Raw genomic sequence first — 19,572 nt, 5'->3', positions numbered from 1 at the left:
AGTAAAAAGGCATTATGTCAAATTATGCAATTTTTACTTTTTTCCTTAATTCGAAATTTAAGACTGAGATGCATCGAATAGTGCAAAAAAGAATTATGCCAAGCCTCTCCTTGTACTAGAAATCATTGTTAATAACTTTGCATACAGTGGATAAAAGCATTATGTCATTGACAACTTGCTTTTCAGCGCCGTAATTCTTTTCAACTTTCTTTTAGTGTGGCAGCGATCTTTCTCCCCTGCATCTTTCAAGCAATTCAGATATTTCAGTGACAAACCAGGAGTAGTAGAAGCTTCAATTTTCATATATTTCTCCTGTGAAAATACACTCCTTCTATGGAAACCTCAATTGACAACAATGGCCGCAAGACAAAGCCTACAGTGGAAAAGTGCCAATACAGACTAACAAAATATAGGACATTAAGAAAATAGCTAAATACGTGGAAACTCAGGCACCGAGTTCTTATGATGAACGTTTAAAATGGCCTTCTACAGAGAGTGCTGAAAATCAAAATATTTTAAACGGGCCTACCTATCAAACAGCCATGTTTTGAATGTTTTATTGTTAGTTCTTGCAATCCTTTCTTTAGTGGTACTTCTTTCATTCAGTAAACTAATTTTTATTGTTAAGTATCATAGGAAGCCTTACACTTTTGACGTAATGATGGTAGGTACAATATGTGGATCTCAAAATATTTGCACCCTTCAGAAACATTACTCTACTTTTTGGCTAAGGAGAAATTTCAGTTCCAAAACTGTTTTGAATCCCAAAACTAAATTTATTTATTTATTTAGCGTATGGCTAACACATCACATTATAGATACAATAGTAATACAAAATACAGGGAGAATAATTTAAGTGTTCATACTTCTTCTCGCATGCCGTGAGAAGTCCCGAGCGAGCGCCATATGGTTTCTGTCAACATGGTGAGATAGGAAGTGTTCACTGCAGCGCGCAGCTGTTAGCACTCTGTCCCTCAGTTAGTTAGAAAATATTGGACTTTTAAGGTGTGTTGTGAGGTTATTATCATGATGGTTAAATACACTATAGAGCAAAGAATATTTCTGGTCGAGTGTTATTTGCACAAGAAGAAGAAACCAGTTAAAAAGTGCCTTCGAAAATTCCGTAGACAATTTCCCAGTGCGACAGTACCATCAAAACGTTACGTGCATCAGCTCGTTTACAAGTGGCGTAGTACTGGTTCCGTAAGCAATAAGAAAAAGAAGCAAAGGAGAACAGCTCTCACATGGGAAAGGTTAGAAGATATACAGGCAAGACTCCAGGTCAGTCCACATAAGTCGCTTTGGAGAGTAGCTCAGGAAAGTGGTATTTCACCTTCTTCAGCATGTAATGCAACAAAATTGTTATGTTTATGATCTTATTGGATTCATTCAGTCCATAACATACTGCCTACAGATTTCAATCCAAGAATACGGTTTTACAATTGGCTAATAAATAGTGTCCACGACGGTATTGTGGATCCGAACTTTCTTTTTTATGAGCGACAAAGCCTGGTTTCATTTGAGTGGATATGTCAATTCACAGAACAACAGAATCTGAGATACAGACAACCCGCACATTTTACAGCCGAGACCTCTGCACGATGTGAAGGTGGGTGTGTGGTGCGCTGTCGGTACCCGACGAATTATCGGTCCAATATTTTTTCAGGACACGATTACTTCTGACCGTTATATTCACGACATTCTGGAACCATTTTTTGCTGAACTGACTGAAGAAGAGAAAAGGTACGGCTATTTCCAGCAGGATAGTACAACGGCCCATACAGCACGTAGCTCTATGCGACGGTTACGGGAAATGTTCGATGATGATCAGATCAACAGGAAAGGCTTATGGGCCCCTCGTTCGCCTGATGTAAGCACATATGATTTTTATCTATAGGGAAATCTTAAAGGAAAAGTTTACAGGAATAATTCAAGAACTGCTGATGATGACCTGGACTAAGGTCGAAACCGGTCCCATTTAAATAGGAATGTGATTACTGCATTTCTTTCTTTTAAGTATTGAATAGGTTGAACCTCCTTTTCAATTATTTAATTTTTAACATTAGGAACATTGTGCGTTCTATCGGTGTCCGTGAACTACAAAGTGTGTTTCGAAATCTCATTACAAGATGTGAAGCTTGCATTGCAGCTGAAGGAGATCACTTTCAGCATCGTCTATAAATACTGGTGAGTTCAGTTTAATTTCCTTGTTGATTTATTTACTTGTTTATTCATTTACCTATTTGAAAAGAGCACCTATGTAGCAGTGAGTTTAGTTTCGTTTAGTTTCTATAGGCGTAATCATACCGCTTCTTTGAGCCGACTATGCCTGCTTGTCATGGCGGGCACTGCGCTCGCTGTCTCCGCTTCCCAGCGCGCCTAATCCTCGGCACTCCGCTCTGCACTTTCAAATCAATCACCCTGTATTTACAGTTTGAAGTATTTACAGGTTCAAATTATTTACATAGTCAACACACAAGGGTGAGAGCAGAAAAAAGTCTCTTGGGTTTCCCTGGTAGGCAGTAAGAGGACACTGCTCCACAATGTGCCGAACTGTTTGCTTCACAGAATCACAACTGCACGCTGCCAAATTAAGTATTCTCCATTTATGGAGGGAGGCGGCACATCTGCCTTGGCCAGTGCGAATCCTGTTGATAGTTGTCCAAGTCTTCCGTGGAAGATCAAAACCCTCTGGTTTGTTTTTCAGCCACGGTAGATAGTGATATTCTGATGGAGCACTGGATATCCATACTTGCTTCCAGGCCTGAAGCACATTCAAGTTAGCGCCTGATAGGTTTCTGGCTGTTCTAACAGGTGGGTGTCTAGATTTTAGCCTGTTAGTAAAAGCATCATTCATGTCACCATGGATTGGCAACTGACTGTTGTTAGTTTTCTTATAATCTCGTAGGAGAGCATTTTCATGACAGAGGTGAGGTGGTGGAATATGGGATAGAACAGGCAGCACCGAGCTCGATAGCTGCAGTCGCTTAAGTGCGGCTAGTGTCCAGTATTCGGGAGATAGTAGGTTCAAACCCCACTGTCGGCAGCCCTGAAAATGGTTTTCCGTGGTTTCCCATTTTCACGCCAGGCAAATGCTGGGGCTGTACCTTAATTAAGGCCACAGCGGCTTCCTTCCCACTCCCGGCCCTTCCGTCCCATCGTCGCCATAAGACCTATCTGTGTCGGTGCGACGTAAAACAACTAGCAAAAAAAAAAAAAAAAAAAAAAAAAAAAAAAAAAAAAAAAAAAAAAAACAAGAACAGGTAGCCAGAAAGTGGGAGTAGATCTAATTGTCCCTGATATCATACGCATAGTATGTTTCAGCTGAGTGTCAATTAATTTGGTGTGACTGCTGTTAAGCCATATTGATGAGCAGTATTCTGCAGCAGAGTACATAAGACCAAGAGCTGAAGACCATAGAGTATAATGATCCCCAGGTGGTTCCACACAGCTTCTGCAAGACGTTGTTTCTTGATCGTAACTCAGCAGCTGTATTCTGAAGATGTTTCTTGAAGGATAGAGTTCTGTCAAGAGTAATCCCTAGATATTGTGGATATCTGTTGTGGGCAAGACAAGTGTTCTCAAACTGAACCTTCAGTTCATGATTGGCCATTTTGTTGCTAAGGTGAAAACATGTAACTTCACTTTTATTTGGATTCAGTTGTAATCTTCATTGGCGAAAGTACTGTTCCAAGGTGGTCAGACCAGCCGTCAAGTGTTTCTTCAGTGTTTTCCATGAATTTATCTTGTACTGCCAGAGCCCAATCATCAGCATATCCAAATTTCCTAGAGCTAGTTTCAGATATATCAGCTATGTACAGGTTGAAAAGCAGAGGAGCTAATACAGAACCTTGAGGAAGACCATTGTTTAGAGTTTTCTCACTGCTAGTGCCATTTCCCAGCATTACACGAAACTTCCTCTTGGTGAGCATGCTATCAATAAGTCGTGCAAACTTCTTACATGGCAAAACACGTAATAGTTTGCAAATAAGTCCTTGTTTTCACACAGTGTCGTAAGCTGCAGTCAAATCAATAAATGCCACAGAGGTTTTCAGTTGTTTTTGAAAGCCTGCCTCAATAAATGTTATTAGTGACAAAACCTGATCTGTACAGGTTTGTTCAACAGGCAAATTCTGAAAAATGATGGAACTAATTCTGTTATAGAATAGCCTTTCCAGAAGTTTGTATACTATGCTCAGAAGAGCAATTGGACGGTAATATTTGGGTTGTATAGATAAGAAATGTGTTTTTCCACCATTCAATACACAATTTATTTTAATAGATTAAACTAGTACTGGTTTCGGCTCTTTAACGGCCATCATCAGCTAGTACATGATTTGTTTTAGCCATTAGACAATTCACAAGTTGTTATTGTATTAGGCATCCGGATGTCTAATGGGGGATGGAAATGTATACAATAGCATATAATTAAAATATCAGTAGTCAGGGTAAAAAGTTACAAATTAGAACATGAGTATGTAAAACATATTAAAACACACAGGCCACAATATATAGTCTAACATTTAAAAAGTTTCAACACATTAAAATGGTACGTATAGGTAGACATTTGTTAAAATTTTCAATTCATGCTACATAGATTCCATTCTTCTGTCCTCTGTGCAGTTCCTTTGCTTCTAAGTTATGTTGATTTTAGCTGCGTAAGGTAATCTTCGAGAACATTCTGAAACTGGTGTACGTCTTATTGATATGGGCCTTTGTCATGAAGAAATTTTGTTGTGTTATATATCCCAACTTGTGATATACTATGGTAAGTTTCAATATAGCAAACAGCAGGTCTCGAGCTTGTATTTAGAAGTAGTTGGTGGCAACACCTCTCTCGTCTACGTTTGTTGTTGTAGTCTGTAAAGATAAGGTGATATAAGTATGCCGGTAGTGTGTGTATGAAGGAATGCCTAGTGTGTGTATGGAAAGAGTACTTACTATAGTTGTTGTGGAAGTCTTGTGCCGATGTGTTTGAAGGCTTGTTGTGTTCTACTGCGAATGCGTCTGGGGCTCATATTAGCTGTTGAGGGGAATGTAGGTGGAGGGGAAGAAGGAGTGGCCGTTGGAGAAGTAGGGGCGGGGTCAGGCTTGTGATTCATTGGTTTGTTAGAGCGTGTGTTTACTATATACACACACTACCGGCATACTTATATCACCTTATCTTTACAGACTACAACAACAAACGTAGACGAGAGAGGTGTTGCCACCAACTACTTCTAAATACAAGCTCGAGACCTGCTGTTTGCTATATTGAAACTTACCATAGTATATCACAAGTTGGGATATATAACACAACAAAATTTCTTCATGACAAAGGCTCATATCAATAAGACGTACACCAGTTTCAGAATGTTCTCGAAGATTACCTTACGCAGCTAAAATCAACATAACTTAGAAGCAAAGGAACTGCACAGAGGACAGAAGAATGGAATCTATGTAGCATGAATTGAAAATTTTAACAAGTGTCTACCTATACGTACCATTTTAATGTGTTGAAACTTTTTAAATGTTAGACTATATATTGTGGCCTGTGTGTTTTAATATGTTTTACATACTCATGTTCTAATTTGTAACTTTTTACCCTGACTACTGATATTTTAATTATATGCTATTGTATACATTTCCATCCCCCATTAGACATCCGGATGTCTAATACAATAACAACTTGGCTAAAACAAATCATGTACTAGCTGATGATGGCCGTTAAAGAGCCGAAACCGGTACTAGTTTAATCTATTAAAATAAATTGTGTATTGAATGGTGGAAAAACACATTTCTTATCTATACTTTGAATCTGTCAATACGGAAAATGAAATTTATAAATAATAATATTTGGGTTGATCGTTAGATTTTCCTGGTTTTAGGATAACAATGATCTTTGTCCGTTTCATAAGCTGATGGATAGTCCCTCTCTGCAGGATGTCAGAGCAGAATTTAGCAAGCCATATTCTAGCATATTTTCCACAGTGTAACAGAAATTCAGGGTGAATGCCATCAAACCCAGGGGCTTTGCCTGACTTCATACCTTGTAAGGCATTTGATATATCTTGTGGAGTGAATGGCTTGGAATAAGTACTCTCTTCTGGACTGGCTGCCCTCAATGTTTTCAGTTCACGTTTTATACGTGTAGTATGATCCTGATCTTCTGGAGCTTGTGAAATGTTCACAATCTGTGCTGCAACCATATCAAGAGTTACTGGAGAACTAATTAGATCTACCCGACAGCCCCCTCCTAGCTTTCTTGGAATGGACCATGCTTTTCGACTTGAGCGTTTGAAGTCAAGGCTTTCAACTGTTTCTGTCCATTTCTGCCTGCAGGCAGCATCCAGACTGTGGAGTAATTCATCTGCTATGCACGGGTCACCAGTTGTAAGGAAATCTTGTTAGAGAACATCACTGTTTCAATCCAACCAGGGACATATTCCTTTCGGTAGCCTCTAGGTATAAACTTCTTTGCTGTGCTTTTTATAGCACCAATAAATCTCTCTTAGTTGTCTTTTACAGGTGGAATCCATCCTAGGCACTTATCAAGGTGTTCAGCATAGCCAATCCAATTTGCTCTCTGAAAGTTCCAGCGTGGATGAGGAATTGAGGATACTATTGGAACTTTAATTCCAATTTCCACTACACCTGGTCGATGTTGGCTATGGGGAAAATCAGGGAGAACTCTTCACATGGTTGGTAGAGGTATAGTGTTGTAGTTGGTAGACACATAGCATAAATCAGGATTATACTCTCTCCTCCAAGCAGCTGATCTGAAAGTACACCAATCTTTAGAGTCATAAAGAAGATGGAAATTGTGCTCTTCAGCCCATGAAGTCAAAGCGTTCCCGTTGGAATCAGTCACAGAATATCCCCACTGCTCATGGTGACTATTAAAATCACCTTGATAGACAGTTGGGTGAGGGTATGGTTGAATGACATGTGCTGGCCATGTGGTAGCAGGAAGTTTATAGATATTGATGACTGTAAAATCTCCTAGCTTGATTACAATGGAATGGACATCATCTCTTGTGCTTGTGGAGATCATGGAATATGTCTTAGAGCTGGGGGTCATCCGAAATAGTGTCATGTAACAAAATGTGTAAAAGGCATAACCTTATAACCAGTAAGTTGGTCTATTTTCCTTATGTAAATTGAAGTTTGGAGCTGAAAGGAATTGTCATTAATTTTTTTTTTTTTTATAATTATGATACGATACACAACTGCATACTGTTACATATAGCCTAAAGCAACTGATAATAGTCTATAACACTGCATATGTGTCTTACGCATACTGACCATGATTTTCAAACTATAATGTTTTTTCCCCTCAGCTGAAAAGTTGCAAAAAGTGACATGATGCCTTTTAGCTCCAACTGATTCATATTATATAGTCAAAATTGCATTACACATTTTGTTACATGACACTATTTTGGATGACCCCCAGCTCTAAGACATATTCATGCACCCGATATACCACTGACCCCAGTTATCGGCCATGACAAGCAATCATCATCAACAGCTTACTGTTGTCTCACAAGAGCAGGGTCCGCTTTTAGAATCTTTGATCACTACTTCACTCGGTCCTGGGCAACAGCTGGATGAATGCCAGATTCCTAGGTCCTTGTTGATAGTCTGCCATCGTTGCTTGGGTCTGCTACAGGGTCCTTGGCTGTCGACGGCAACGTGATAGAATGTATTGGTAACTGTTCTAGATGCTCCCTGTAAGACGTGGCCAAACCATCGTAATAGCCATTCTCGCAATTTATTTTGAATGGGGGTGATACCAAACTGCCACCTGAGTGTGTCATTTTGGATGTGATCCTGAAGGGAGACACCTAATGTCTTACAAACCATGTGCATTTCCACTGCCTGAAGACGACTTTCGTTAGTTTTGGCCACGGGCCAGTATTCCATGCCATATAACACCACTGGACGCACAATAGTTCCGTATATCTTTGACTTAAGATGGATTGAAATTCTGCGCTCTCATAAAGTACCTGTGACCTCCCTCGACTTGGGTCATGTTGCTCTGACTCGCACAATCGTTAGGGAATACAATGCAAGAGATGTGTGAAGTATGGATGACACTGCTTTATTTTATTGTATGCAACCTGATTTTTTTAAAAAAATCTCAAATGCCTTTGTAAAAGGTTGCAAAAGAAAAACAGACAGAATAACAGTAGTATTTTTTTTATCACGACGGAAGGAATAAAACAACAGTGATTTGATTTGATCAAAGGATCAAATATTTCAACAATGACATGAGAATCATATTCTTTTTCAACTTTTCAGACAGCCTAATGAGACTGTGAATGCAAACTGTGTCGTAGATGCAAACCTGGCCCTGTTTTACAACTGCATGCCCTTCTTGACACCAATCTTATGTGGAGGGATGTATTTAGTATGTATGTTTCTGTGGGGTTATGAAGAAGAGTGTGTTGGAACAAACAAAAAGCAAGCTCACAGCTGTGCGCCCCTAACTGTACGGCCAACTCGCCCGGTAAAATAAATTGAAGTACTAATTTTATATTGTATTGATTAGGTAGATTACCTCATTTATCTACAAAAATTACTCATCCCTGACATGTGCCATGTCTCAACAGTCCAGCTAATTTAAGCAACATCAAGGTAGAATTTGTTCTTCTTCAATGCTCTGTATATTTTCAACCTTTGGATGCAGGAATAATCAACAGTTTTAAAGCACCTATTAGGCAGCATCAAGTCAGAAAAATCCTTCAGAAGATCAATGATAGTAATTTTGTTATCAGTCTGTCAATCAAATATGGCCTGTTCTACATCAAAGATGCATGGGTAGAAGTTTCAGATCAAACAATGGGGAACTGCTGGTTCCACACTGGAATCATTGCAGGAGCTAATGCATCAGAAGAAGATCAATCAATCTAAGCTTTAAAGAACACCCTTGATCTTGTAATATGTATCATGTTACATGCACAGTTGTTTAGGTTGTTGTGCATTATTAATTTGTAATAGCTTAACATGTAAATAAATATGGAGGCAATCATGTTATTATTATGCCAAAAAGAACTGGTAATATTGTAATGTATATACTTTGATTATTATAATTAAGTTAGGTATTTCAAGTATTTATTTGTTAAAATATATACTGTATTAGTGATAAGAATCAGACAGCCTTTTCTGGGACATTTCAACTTAGGCCTATGTATGTAATCTTGGGTAAAACCATGGACATGAATATCAAGGTAAACACAGTCACGTGTATATGATGCATACAAAACCGAAAACTTGGTAGGCCAGGTTTATCCAAGCACCTGATTATGAAAATGTGTAGAGATGGAATGGAAAAGTTTCCATTTTGAGTGAAGTAGAAAAGGTGTATTGGTAGCACATAAATATAAAGGAAGTGTTAGTCTGGAGGCAATTGCTTATTCGGACTCAGAAGATGAAAGAATTGCTTTTTTGGGTTCAGAGGATACGTGAAATTACTTGTATTGTTCGGTGTATCCTTTTTATATGGCGACTCTCAGTCTGTACTAATTGCTTGTGGACTATGACTGTTGTCAGTATATTGCACTGCCAGACCAATATTTATGAAGTTTGAGCAAGTGTATTTGTTGTGCCAGTGTTGTAAAGTGAGAGAAAACAGACTGGACTGCCTCAATTCAGGTGTACACGAATTATCGCCAGTCTATGCGGGAATAGCTTGATAAACATTACCAACTGCAACAAGTTGGGTGGCACTTGATGTCAGCAGTGACTAGTAGTATCCTGCACAAGAGAGAATAATGCGGCACGAGTTTGGAGACAGATCTTCGCAGGAAGGTTGAGACAGTTCTGGAGTTCTGGAACATGAGGCTTCAAATCCAGGCATGGAAGCAGGAAGCTAGTCTAAAGGCCATAAGAAAGAGAATAGTAATATGTCAGATAAGGGTTGTTCTGATTTTTTTTTTCTACAGAAAATTGTAGACTAATTTGTAAAATTTGACATAATCTTGCTTTTTTTTTTTTTTAATATATAAATATATATGAGTGAAACAGTTAAGTAAATTAATTTATGGTAGCCTAATAAGCATGCTCCTACCATTTTCTAATGTTTACACGGGAAAGTAGGTAAGGCCCATTCAGCAGCGTACCAGTTTTGCAGCTCTATGAACATGACCTGAGTAAAATCTTTTATGTTCTACCATATATTATTAATGTTCTTGTTGTTAATATTCTAAATTGAGGGATCTTAGGGCGACCTCTGGCACCCATTTATCTGCATTTTCAGCATCATAATATTATCATCATCATCATCATCATCATCATCATTGCCATTTACTTTTTAATTCACTCTTATTACAATGGAAGTTACCAAGTGAAATTACATTAAATTATGGTACAAGAATTGATTTTTTTAATATAACTTTCTTAAATGTTTAAATCAATGCCCAAGCATGAGGCAAAGTATTTAAGTAGATTACAATTATCACTCCAAGAGTGGTGCAAAGACTAGTGGTGGATTACAATTGGTGCCCAATGTGGGGCATATTTTATATCTATATTACAACTGGCACACCAATGAGGAGGAGAATAAAGCTGGTAAATTGTTGATGGACCTGTTCTTATGCACAAGTTTAAAGGATATCAGGTAGAATAAAAGATTGGTCCACCAGAGTCTCTTCAAACATCGAAAGTGAAGAGTGTATTTTAATGTATGTGTTCAAATAACGTTGGAAGTGAGGAGTATATTTTGATCTATGTGTTCAAATAATGTTAAAAGTGAGGAGTGTATTTTGATGTACTCACCTAAACAACGTTAAATGAGAATTGTATTTCTTATGTATTATGTACAGTATAATAGTTGTAGCAAATCTGAAAGTTTAAAGCTACATAACAGAATTGAAGTTAGATTTCCTAGCAATATGACAAGTGAAGACAATAGAGATTTGGTAAGGTTTGAGAATGAGAATGAAAATCTACAGCCTGTTTCCAGTCATTCGACCGGGTCAGGAATCAAATGAATGAAGCCCCCATCTAGCGGCAAGGATAGGAAATGTGCTGGCTGCCGAAGCCTGTCACACTCCTCTGGGGCAATGATAAATGGCTGACAGATGAAATGAAATGTTAATGGAGAGTGTTGCTGGAATGAAAGATGACAGGGAAAGCCGGAGTACCCGGAGAAAAACCTGTCCTGCCTCCGCTTTGTCCAGCACAAATCTCACATGGAGTGACCGGGACTTGAACCATGGTATCCAGCGGGGAGAGGCCGACGTGCTGCCGCCTGAGCCATGGAGGCTATGAGAATGACAATAATAGTGATATTTTAAGATGGAGTATAGCAATAACTCAGAGCATGACTTGCAGAGTGCAAATCGGGAGAGAGTAATAGAAAATAGCATGCCTAGCAAGAACTTAGTATCAGTAACTTCAAGGGCGACAGAGGGATAACAAGGATGTGTTAGATAATCTTTTGAAATTAAGTAGGAAACTTGGTGATAGTAGTGAGAAAACTGAGGATCAAAGTAAGACAGTTAATGAGCAATTTGGGGATGTTAAATTTAGTGAGAAATTAGAGGAGATATTACCGTAAGTAAAAAAATTGAGGATCAAAGTATGAAAATCAATGATGTTAAATTTAGTAGTGAGAAATAAAAGGTGAAATTAAGTACGAAAACTGATAGAGGTAGGGAGTTAGGTAAGAGAATTAATTATCAAGGTAGGATAGTTCCTGATGGGAAAATTAGTACTGAGAAAACAATTGATAAAGTAAATCAGGAAATTAGTGATAAGAGGGAAGGTAATCAAAGATATTTTGAGAACAGAGGGTGTGATGAAATTAGGGAAGATGTGTCAGATTACTTACTTTGTGCTAATGAGATGATTGATGCTCTTGTGGACTTAGCAATAGATTTTATGTCCCCAACTGATCCTGCCAAAGCAGATGATAGCACTTCATCTTGAATACTAGTATGCTTCTGTGAGTTATGATGGTCAAACTTCCATGTTTGACTCTGAGAATTCTGAAATTCTACATCATCTTGAAGGTGGGGGTGAAGCTGATTCCTGCCCCTGGTGCCCCTGCTAAGGTAGCTGGAATTAAATTTCCATTACTGAACTGAACGTCAGCACACTAGAAGCATTTGTGAGTTCAAGATTCGATTAAATAAACGGTTCTTCTCAGTTATTTCGGTGAATATCGAAGGCATTTCAATGTCTAAACAACAACTGCTACACGAATTATGCTGCGAACAGAAATGCAATGATCTTTGCATACAAGAAATCCATAGAGATACTCAGCAGAGATGACCATGTATACCCGGTATGCAGCTAGCAGTAGAAATTCCACATGCTGCACATGGAAGTGCTATTTTTGTCAGCCAGGAATCCAAGTCAAGAGTGCCCATTGTACCCACGAGTATAACATTGAGATGATAACTTTGGAGCTTAGTAAGTGTGTGATCACCTCAGTTTACAATCTGCCTTCAGATAAATTCTCTTTTCCTCCTCCTAACAACTTTGATTTCCAGGAAAACATCTGTAGTAATAGGTCATGCTTGGGGATACACACATGAGGATGAAAACGGCAAAGCTGTTCTATCATAGGCTCAAACCAACTCTCTCTCCTTCATTCATGATAGTAAACGATCTTCAATAGCGGAAGGTGGCAACAAGGGTACAACCCTGATCTCCTCTTTGTAAGTGAAAACGTAGCACAGCAATGCAACAAATCAGTGTGTTCTCCTATCCTCAGCACACAGCACAGAGTGATAATGGGTTGACGTTTTTCCACCATAAGACCCCAAGAAACTGATTTCAGAAGGTATAACTTCAAGAAGGCAGACTGGCTAAAATTCTCTGAAATGTTGGATGGAATAGTTCAAGCAATCACGCCCAAAGAGGATAGAATAGAATAGAGATGAAACTCAATAATAAATTTCGGTTCCAAGCCACTTGGCGCTAGTAGTTTTAGTCTCTTTTCCGAGATAGCGCCACAGTGTGCATTCTGGTGCAATGCCTTAGTATTACTATCAACAGATAGCGCGGAAAATTAACATCCGGCGCAATGACGCACATCCGGGTATGCTTACGGCTCCTCCCCCCCTCCTTTCCCTGCCCCCCCCCCCCCCCCCAAACGGCGATAATAATGCAGTTCTACTACTTCCATGCCCAATACATTGTAATTCATATATTTTTATTTCCAAGTGCTTACTATGTTGTAAATAATGATCTGATACCCCTAGTTCGTATGGCATACTATGTTACTGAGAACATAACCACACACCTCAAGCAGCTTTAACTTCAAATGAATGATTGACACATTAACAGAAAGCTGATATTATAACAAATAAGAAATCCCTTTGAAAACAAGACAACAGAGCACACCATATGCAAGACAATGGGGTATCACATCAATATCCAAGTACCACATGAAAATAAAAATAACAGAATTAAATGCACTGAGACAGGAAATATATAGAACTACATTAATAGAACCATTCAGCTTTCAGCCCCTGATGTGTACTCAAACAGGAAATACAGGATTTCAGGAGGACTGGCGAAGATATATTTCAAATAAACAAGCACAAGGAACTAAGATTTACATCACAAGCACATGAGCAGTTGCAATTCAAACAACACAAATACTGTAGCATCATGGGAACTATCGATTAAAATCGATATAAGTTCGAACAAGGTTAATCGATTGGGCAAAGTTGAATTCGATGCAATTCAGCAATATTATCTCCACAATGCTTGACGTTTTATGACTAATTAATTTGTGAGAAGTGCCCACTGATTGAGGTTAGACTTGAAATACTTTAAATACTTCATTTCGAGACAAACTGCCTTTAATTATTAACAACGCTCATTTCATGCTTACTTGCGTGCCATCTACAGAACGTGTATATAACTATTTACACGTTATGAATGACCTCCAGCGCCATCTACAAAAAGAGACTGAAACTACCTGAAGCTAGCTACAGATTGGGACCAAAAGCCCTATTAGAGTTTCACCCCCCTGATCACGCCTGTACCTGATAGTTATGATCAATTTGTTGAGCTTGTTACAATCTGTTCTTGAGCATGTATTCCAAGAGGTTGCAGGACGACCTACCTTCAGGGTGTGACTTCAGAAACAGTTACACTGTTCGAGGAGTATTATTCACGATATGATGAAAATCCATTTTGTGAGGAAACATCCTACACAGCTAGATCCATTCTCTCCTCAAGCTCTCAGGTAAAGAAGAAACAGTGGGAAAAATTGATGGTGGAATGTGATATGAGCAGGAGCAGCCACGAAGCTTGGAGACTTCTAAGACGACTGAATAATGACCCTTCACAGGCAAATAAGTATGCGAATGTTCGAGTTGATCAAACTGCCTGTCAACTCCTAGAAAACGGGAAACCACCTTCCACAACCAAGTCCGGTAGGAAGACATTTGAGAGACAACCCAACCAGGAAACTACTACCTTGCTACGACCCTTTATTCAGGCCGAGTTAGATCTCGCCCTGAGTAAATGTCAAAATGGGAAGGATGCAGGCCTTGATGTTATAAGAGTTGAGCAGATTAAGAACTTTGGGCCAATAACTAAGTGTTGGTTGCTAGATCTGATGAACAACTGTGTCCAGTCTTGTAAGATTCCTAAACTTTGGAGGAAAGCTCAAGTTATAGTTATTCATAAACAAAGAAAGGATAAGAATGATCCTAGAAGTTACCGTTCTATCTCTCTCCTCTGTCATTTGTATAAAGTTCTTGAAAGGCTCATTCTAGACAGAATAACGGAGAAGCTAGAGGCAGTCTATATACCACAACAAGCTGGATTCAGATCAGGAAGAGTTGCACGTCTCAGGTGTTGAAACTAACACAACAAGTAGAAGATGGTTTCCAAAGGAGAGTTTACAGGAGCTGCATTTATAGATCTAACAGCAGCTTATGATATAATAAATCACAGACTACTACTTATGAAAGTTTATAATGCTACCAAAGATTATCAACTAACCTGCTGGAAAATAGAAGATTCTTTGTTGAATTTCAAGGACAAAGAAGAAGATGGAGATCACAGAGGAATGGATTACCCTAGGGTAGTGTGCTTGCTCCAACGTTGTTCAACATTTATACTAATGATCAACCATTACCTGAGGGAATGCAGAGTTTCATCTATGCAGATGATTGTGCTATACTTGCCCAAGCTCATTATTTTGAAAATGTTGAACAGACACTTACTAAAGCATCGACAGTTAGAATCAGCCAATACCAGTTCTACGGACACCTACAACGAATGGACAGCAACAGGCTTACCAAGAAGATCTTCTCTTTGGTTAAAAGCTACAAGACTGGAAGCTTGTGGCTTAATGAAGTACAGAAGGACTTGGATTCGGCTGGGATTTCAGACATCGATATAGAAGATCGTTCCAAATTTTGTGCTATGGTACAGTCTTGGACCCCACCACCTAGAGTCCCTAGAAGTCGGAAGCCCCTTTCACAGGAGAGAAAGGAGAAATTATCAGCAGGGCTCAAGCGATATTGGGAACGAAGAAGAGCATCGAGGAAGAACTAGTCATCAGTGCTCCTTAGTGGGCTTAAATCAATAATAATAATAATAATAATAATAATAATAATAATAATAATAATAATAATAATAATAATAATAATAATAATAATAATAATAATAATAATAATAATAAGGCATTGACAGAATTGTCTGACTATTATATGGAAAACCACCTGAGACTTGCGCTTTCCACCTTAAAAACAGACAGGCAGAACAACCGAGGCTCTTATCGGGACACCACAGCACTCCTGAACTGATCTCTGGCGTGCAAGGTTTAACAGCCCCGAGGGATGGCTCACACCCTGTGAAAAACTTCCCTCTGGATACACATGGACAACATTGAGATTGCTCAATAGATTACGGTCAAGTGTTAATAAATGCAGGAATAACTTAATGAAATGGGGTTTCCGTACGGAGTCGCCACTATCTAAATATGGCGAAGTGCAGACGTCCTCCCATTTGCTCCAATGTAGTCAGTGTCCAACATCATGTACTCTGGAAGACCTGATTTTTGCTACACCAAATGTAATCGATGTTGCTATCTTCTGGTCGGCAAAAGTATAAATGAACTGACAATTCAATGTTATACTGTTCATGTATCATGTACATATTATGTATTATTACCATATTAACTTCAATCATTGTAAGTGCTTCTGAAACAAATAAATAAAAATCTTCAAGGTTCACATACTTACTATGAAACCAACAGCTACAAATATTACATTCAATTTTGGTCACTATATCCTGCCTAGGTACTGCTCTCTCCCACACTTTGCACAGGTACTAATACAGCTGTTCTTTAATGATAAAACTAACTTATTGGCCAATAATGTGTGCAGTGCGTTTTGAAACCAGCGTCACACTTTCAAATTACCTTGACTCAATATATCAAATCCAAGGACATTACGTGTAAGTGTCATTTCATATCATAAGCATGCTTTAACTACCTTGATGCCTTTGTTTACATGAGTCTTGCTTAAACTTTGACAAAACTCATCACAAGGTTAACTCTTAGAGAAGGATTAAACTTAGTTCCAATATGTATAGTTACATAGCAACCACAGTACTTACAGAACAGATGGGTCCAGTGTTTTCAATCACTAAACTTACAAGTTTTTATAGAATAACTCATAATTACTGGAACACTGATCACTCACAACCTTAGCCTACCATTGCTAACATAACAAATCTTACCTGATAATATTTTTTTGTGTTAGCAAGAGTCCTGACTACCAGGTGTTTTCCCATTGTATGGAGCACTTGACTACAATTAGGAGACCAAACAGCACTGTAGACAGGAGTTGCGGACTGCATAAGAGTGGAGCGTGGCAAGCCACTGCGAGTCCATATCTTCACTTGCCCATCTTCACCCGCTAGATAAATAATTAACATTCGGATAATTTTTCAACATTCCATGTAAATTATATATCTACCTATTATTAGATATCTTCCTACAACATTTGTAGGCTGCCACAAGGAAAAAGGTGCTTGTTAAAGGTCTATAGGTATGGTTTCTAAAGATGGCTACTGACCCCTTTGATGCAGATATCACAATTGAGTGGAGGTCATACTTAGTCCTAAACTTTTCAAGAAGTCCACAAGTACCAGGGGATTGCTTCCTTGGGCACCAATATTGAGGCCAGTCCTTATTATCTGTTTAGAAGGAATGTTATAGACTGGTTTCTGGTTGATTCCACAATATATATTTTAAATGGCATGACTAAATGCATTGTATTTAAACTCATATTCAGTGTAAGCCTAGTCAATATAATTGATTGTCACACCTCCGTGTTTGACTCTGAGATTTCAGAAATTCTACGTCTTTATTAGGTTCACACACATACCATACTGTGAAATCAACTGCTACGAATGTTACATTCAATTTTAGTCACTATATCCTGCCAAGGTACTGCTTCCCAAAACTTTGCACAGGTACTAATACACCATAATTCAAGAAAATCCTAACATGTGTCATGGAATATTTTGCTTCTACTGCTGAACCATTGAGAGAAGTTCAGCAATGTCATAAAACACAATAAACTAGTAGTTAGCAATCATCATCAATTCTCCACTCCAGCAAACTGGATGCAGGTATTTGCAAGCCTTCTCCAGTTCGTCCTGTCCATCCACGGCTAACGTTCTACGTTTTGCTGCCAATTTGCATCACGCATTGCAACATCTTTGAATATTTGCTCTTCCCAACCATCATAAGACCTTCCTCTGGGCCTCTTACAAATAACATTTGTTTCATAGTATGCTCCTAGGGTCCTACTTAGAGTCATCCTTCTCATATGTCCATACCATTGTAATCTACTTAATTCTGAAGTTTCCAACAGACTCTTGCCCAATCCAAGTTGTTACTGGATATTCTCATTCCTTATTTTCTCTCTCCTTGTCTTTTGAAGACAGGAACAGAGGAACTTTATTTCATGGGCCTGTAGGTGACTTTATGCAGGTCCAGTCAAAGTTGCTGCAACCAGTCCATACATTAGAATTAGTAAAGGATATGTTTTGTACAGTGTGATCTTTGAAACTTAGGAAAATGTGTCATTCCAAAGCAGCTGACAAATGGAGTGATAGAATTTTGATGCAGCTTGTATCCTATTCCTTATTTCTTGTTTTATGGTATTGTCAGAAGAAACGAAGCTCGCTAAGTACTTGAAGTAATTAATAATATCTACTTCCTCCTTTTGCACTTGCAGGTAGATTGCTACAAGATTTCAACTCATCACCAAACTAACTGTTTTGGTTCAGTTGATGACCAGTCTGATTCTTTCAAATTCTGATTGCCAAAGATCTAGTTTAGCTTGTACTACTTCTTCTGTCTTACTCCATAAAATAACGTCATCAGCAAATACAAGTTTAACTGTTGTCTGATTCTTCCTTTTCACTGCTTTTATAACCTCATCCATTATAATAATGAAGAGAAGTGACGATAGACAACTTCCTTGTTGGACTCCGCTCATTTCAAATCAATTTGACCTGCTTCCTTGAATTTGCACACAGCTCTTTGTTTCTTGATATAATTGTTTAATATTTAACAACCTGTGAAAAACAGGGATAATTATGGTCCGCCTGTCAATACAGTTGTTTATACAATTAATACCGGTATTACTATTTGTTTAATTCATACCACCACCGTACATGTTTCGAGAAATAGATCTATTCTTTTCTTCAGCAATAATAAAATGTCCAAATCTCTAAGGAGATACTTAAATGTATAACACACAAAACCTTAAAATAAATCTGACTCATTAAAATAAAATATCTACATAAAAAACTCATTAAAATCTCAACAGTTCTATATCATGTCATTGTCTAAAACATATCTTAATTTTCTTTATTGAGAAAAATAGTTCAATATTAAAACCCTACCACTTGTTGAATCAAAGTAGGGTACACGTTTTGAGAAACAATCATTCTCTTCCTACATTACTTACAAGTTGGTTTACATCACACCGACACAGATAGGTCTTATGACGACAACAGGACATGAAAAGGCTAGAAATGGGAAGGAAGCAGCCGTGGCCTTAATTAAGTTACAGCCCTGCATTTGCCTGGTGTGAAAATGGAAAACCATAGAAAGCCATCTTCAGGGCTGCCGACAGTGGGGTTCGAATCCACTATCTCCCAAATAATGGATACTGCCCGCACTTAAGCAACTGAAGCTATCGAGCTCGGTATCATTCTCTTCATCAGCGAAACTAACATATTTCTAAACTACAATGATTTTATTAAAATGCACTGAATAAACTTTGTAAAATGTTCCTCTACTACCAAAATATTTCATAAAACTAAATACCAATAACCGAACAAATATCACAGCTCATTATGAAATGTTTATTCCTCTTTCCATGAATTTCAAAGGTAAAAACTGCTTGGTCCTCTCAAATAATAATATTAATACTCCAAATAAAATGTTAGAATAATAAAAATTAAACATTGTTGTATGAAAGGACACAATCCTCCCAGCATTTGTCTATTTTTACAGTTAAAAACCTATGACTGTCTCATCCGCATGAACACATTGTTATTCTTGTATAAAATGTATTAATACTAATAGCAATCACT

General features: G+C 38.2%; 1 protein-coding gene across 1 annotated transcript in view; it reads right to left on the bottom strand.

Annotated features, from left to right (window-relative positions):
* Window positions 1–19,572, bottom strand: part of Oseg5 (intraflagellar transport protein Oseg5) — a 192,033-nt gene that overhangs the window by 128,226 nt on the left and 44,235 nt on the right. Inside the window, exon 4 of the mRNA XM_067151262.2 lies at window positions 16,696–16,874. Within this exon, the coding sequence (XP_067007363.2) occupies window positions 16,696–16,874 (179 nt within the window). The remainder of the gene's footprint in view (window positions 1–16,695; window positions 16,875–19,572) is intronic.

This window comes from Anabrus simplex, chromosome 7 (assembly GCF_040414725.1).
Source record: "Anabrus simplex isolate iqAnaSimp1 chromosome 7, ASM4041472v1, whole genome shotgun sequence".
Classification (NCBI taxonomy): Eukaryota; Metazoa; Arthropoda; class Insecta; order Orthoptera; family Tettigoniidae; genus Anabrus; species Anabrus simplex.
Note: the sequence above shows the minus strand (reverse complement) of the source record. Positions and strands in the feature narration are given on the sequence as shown.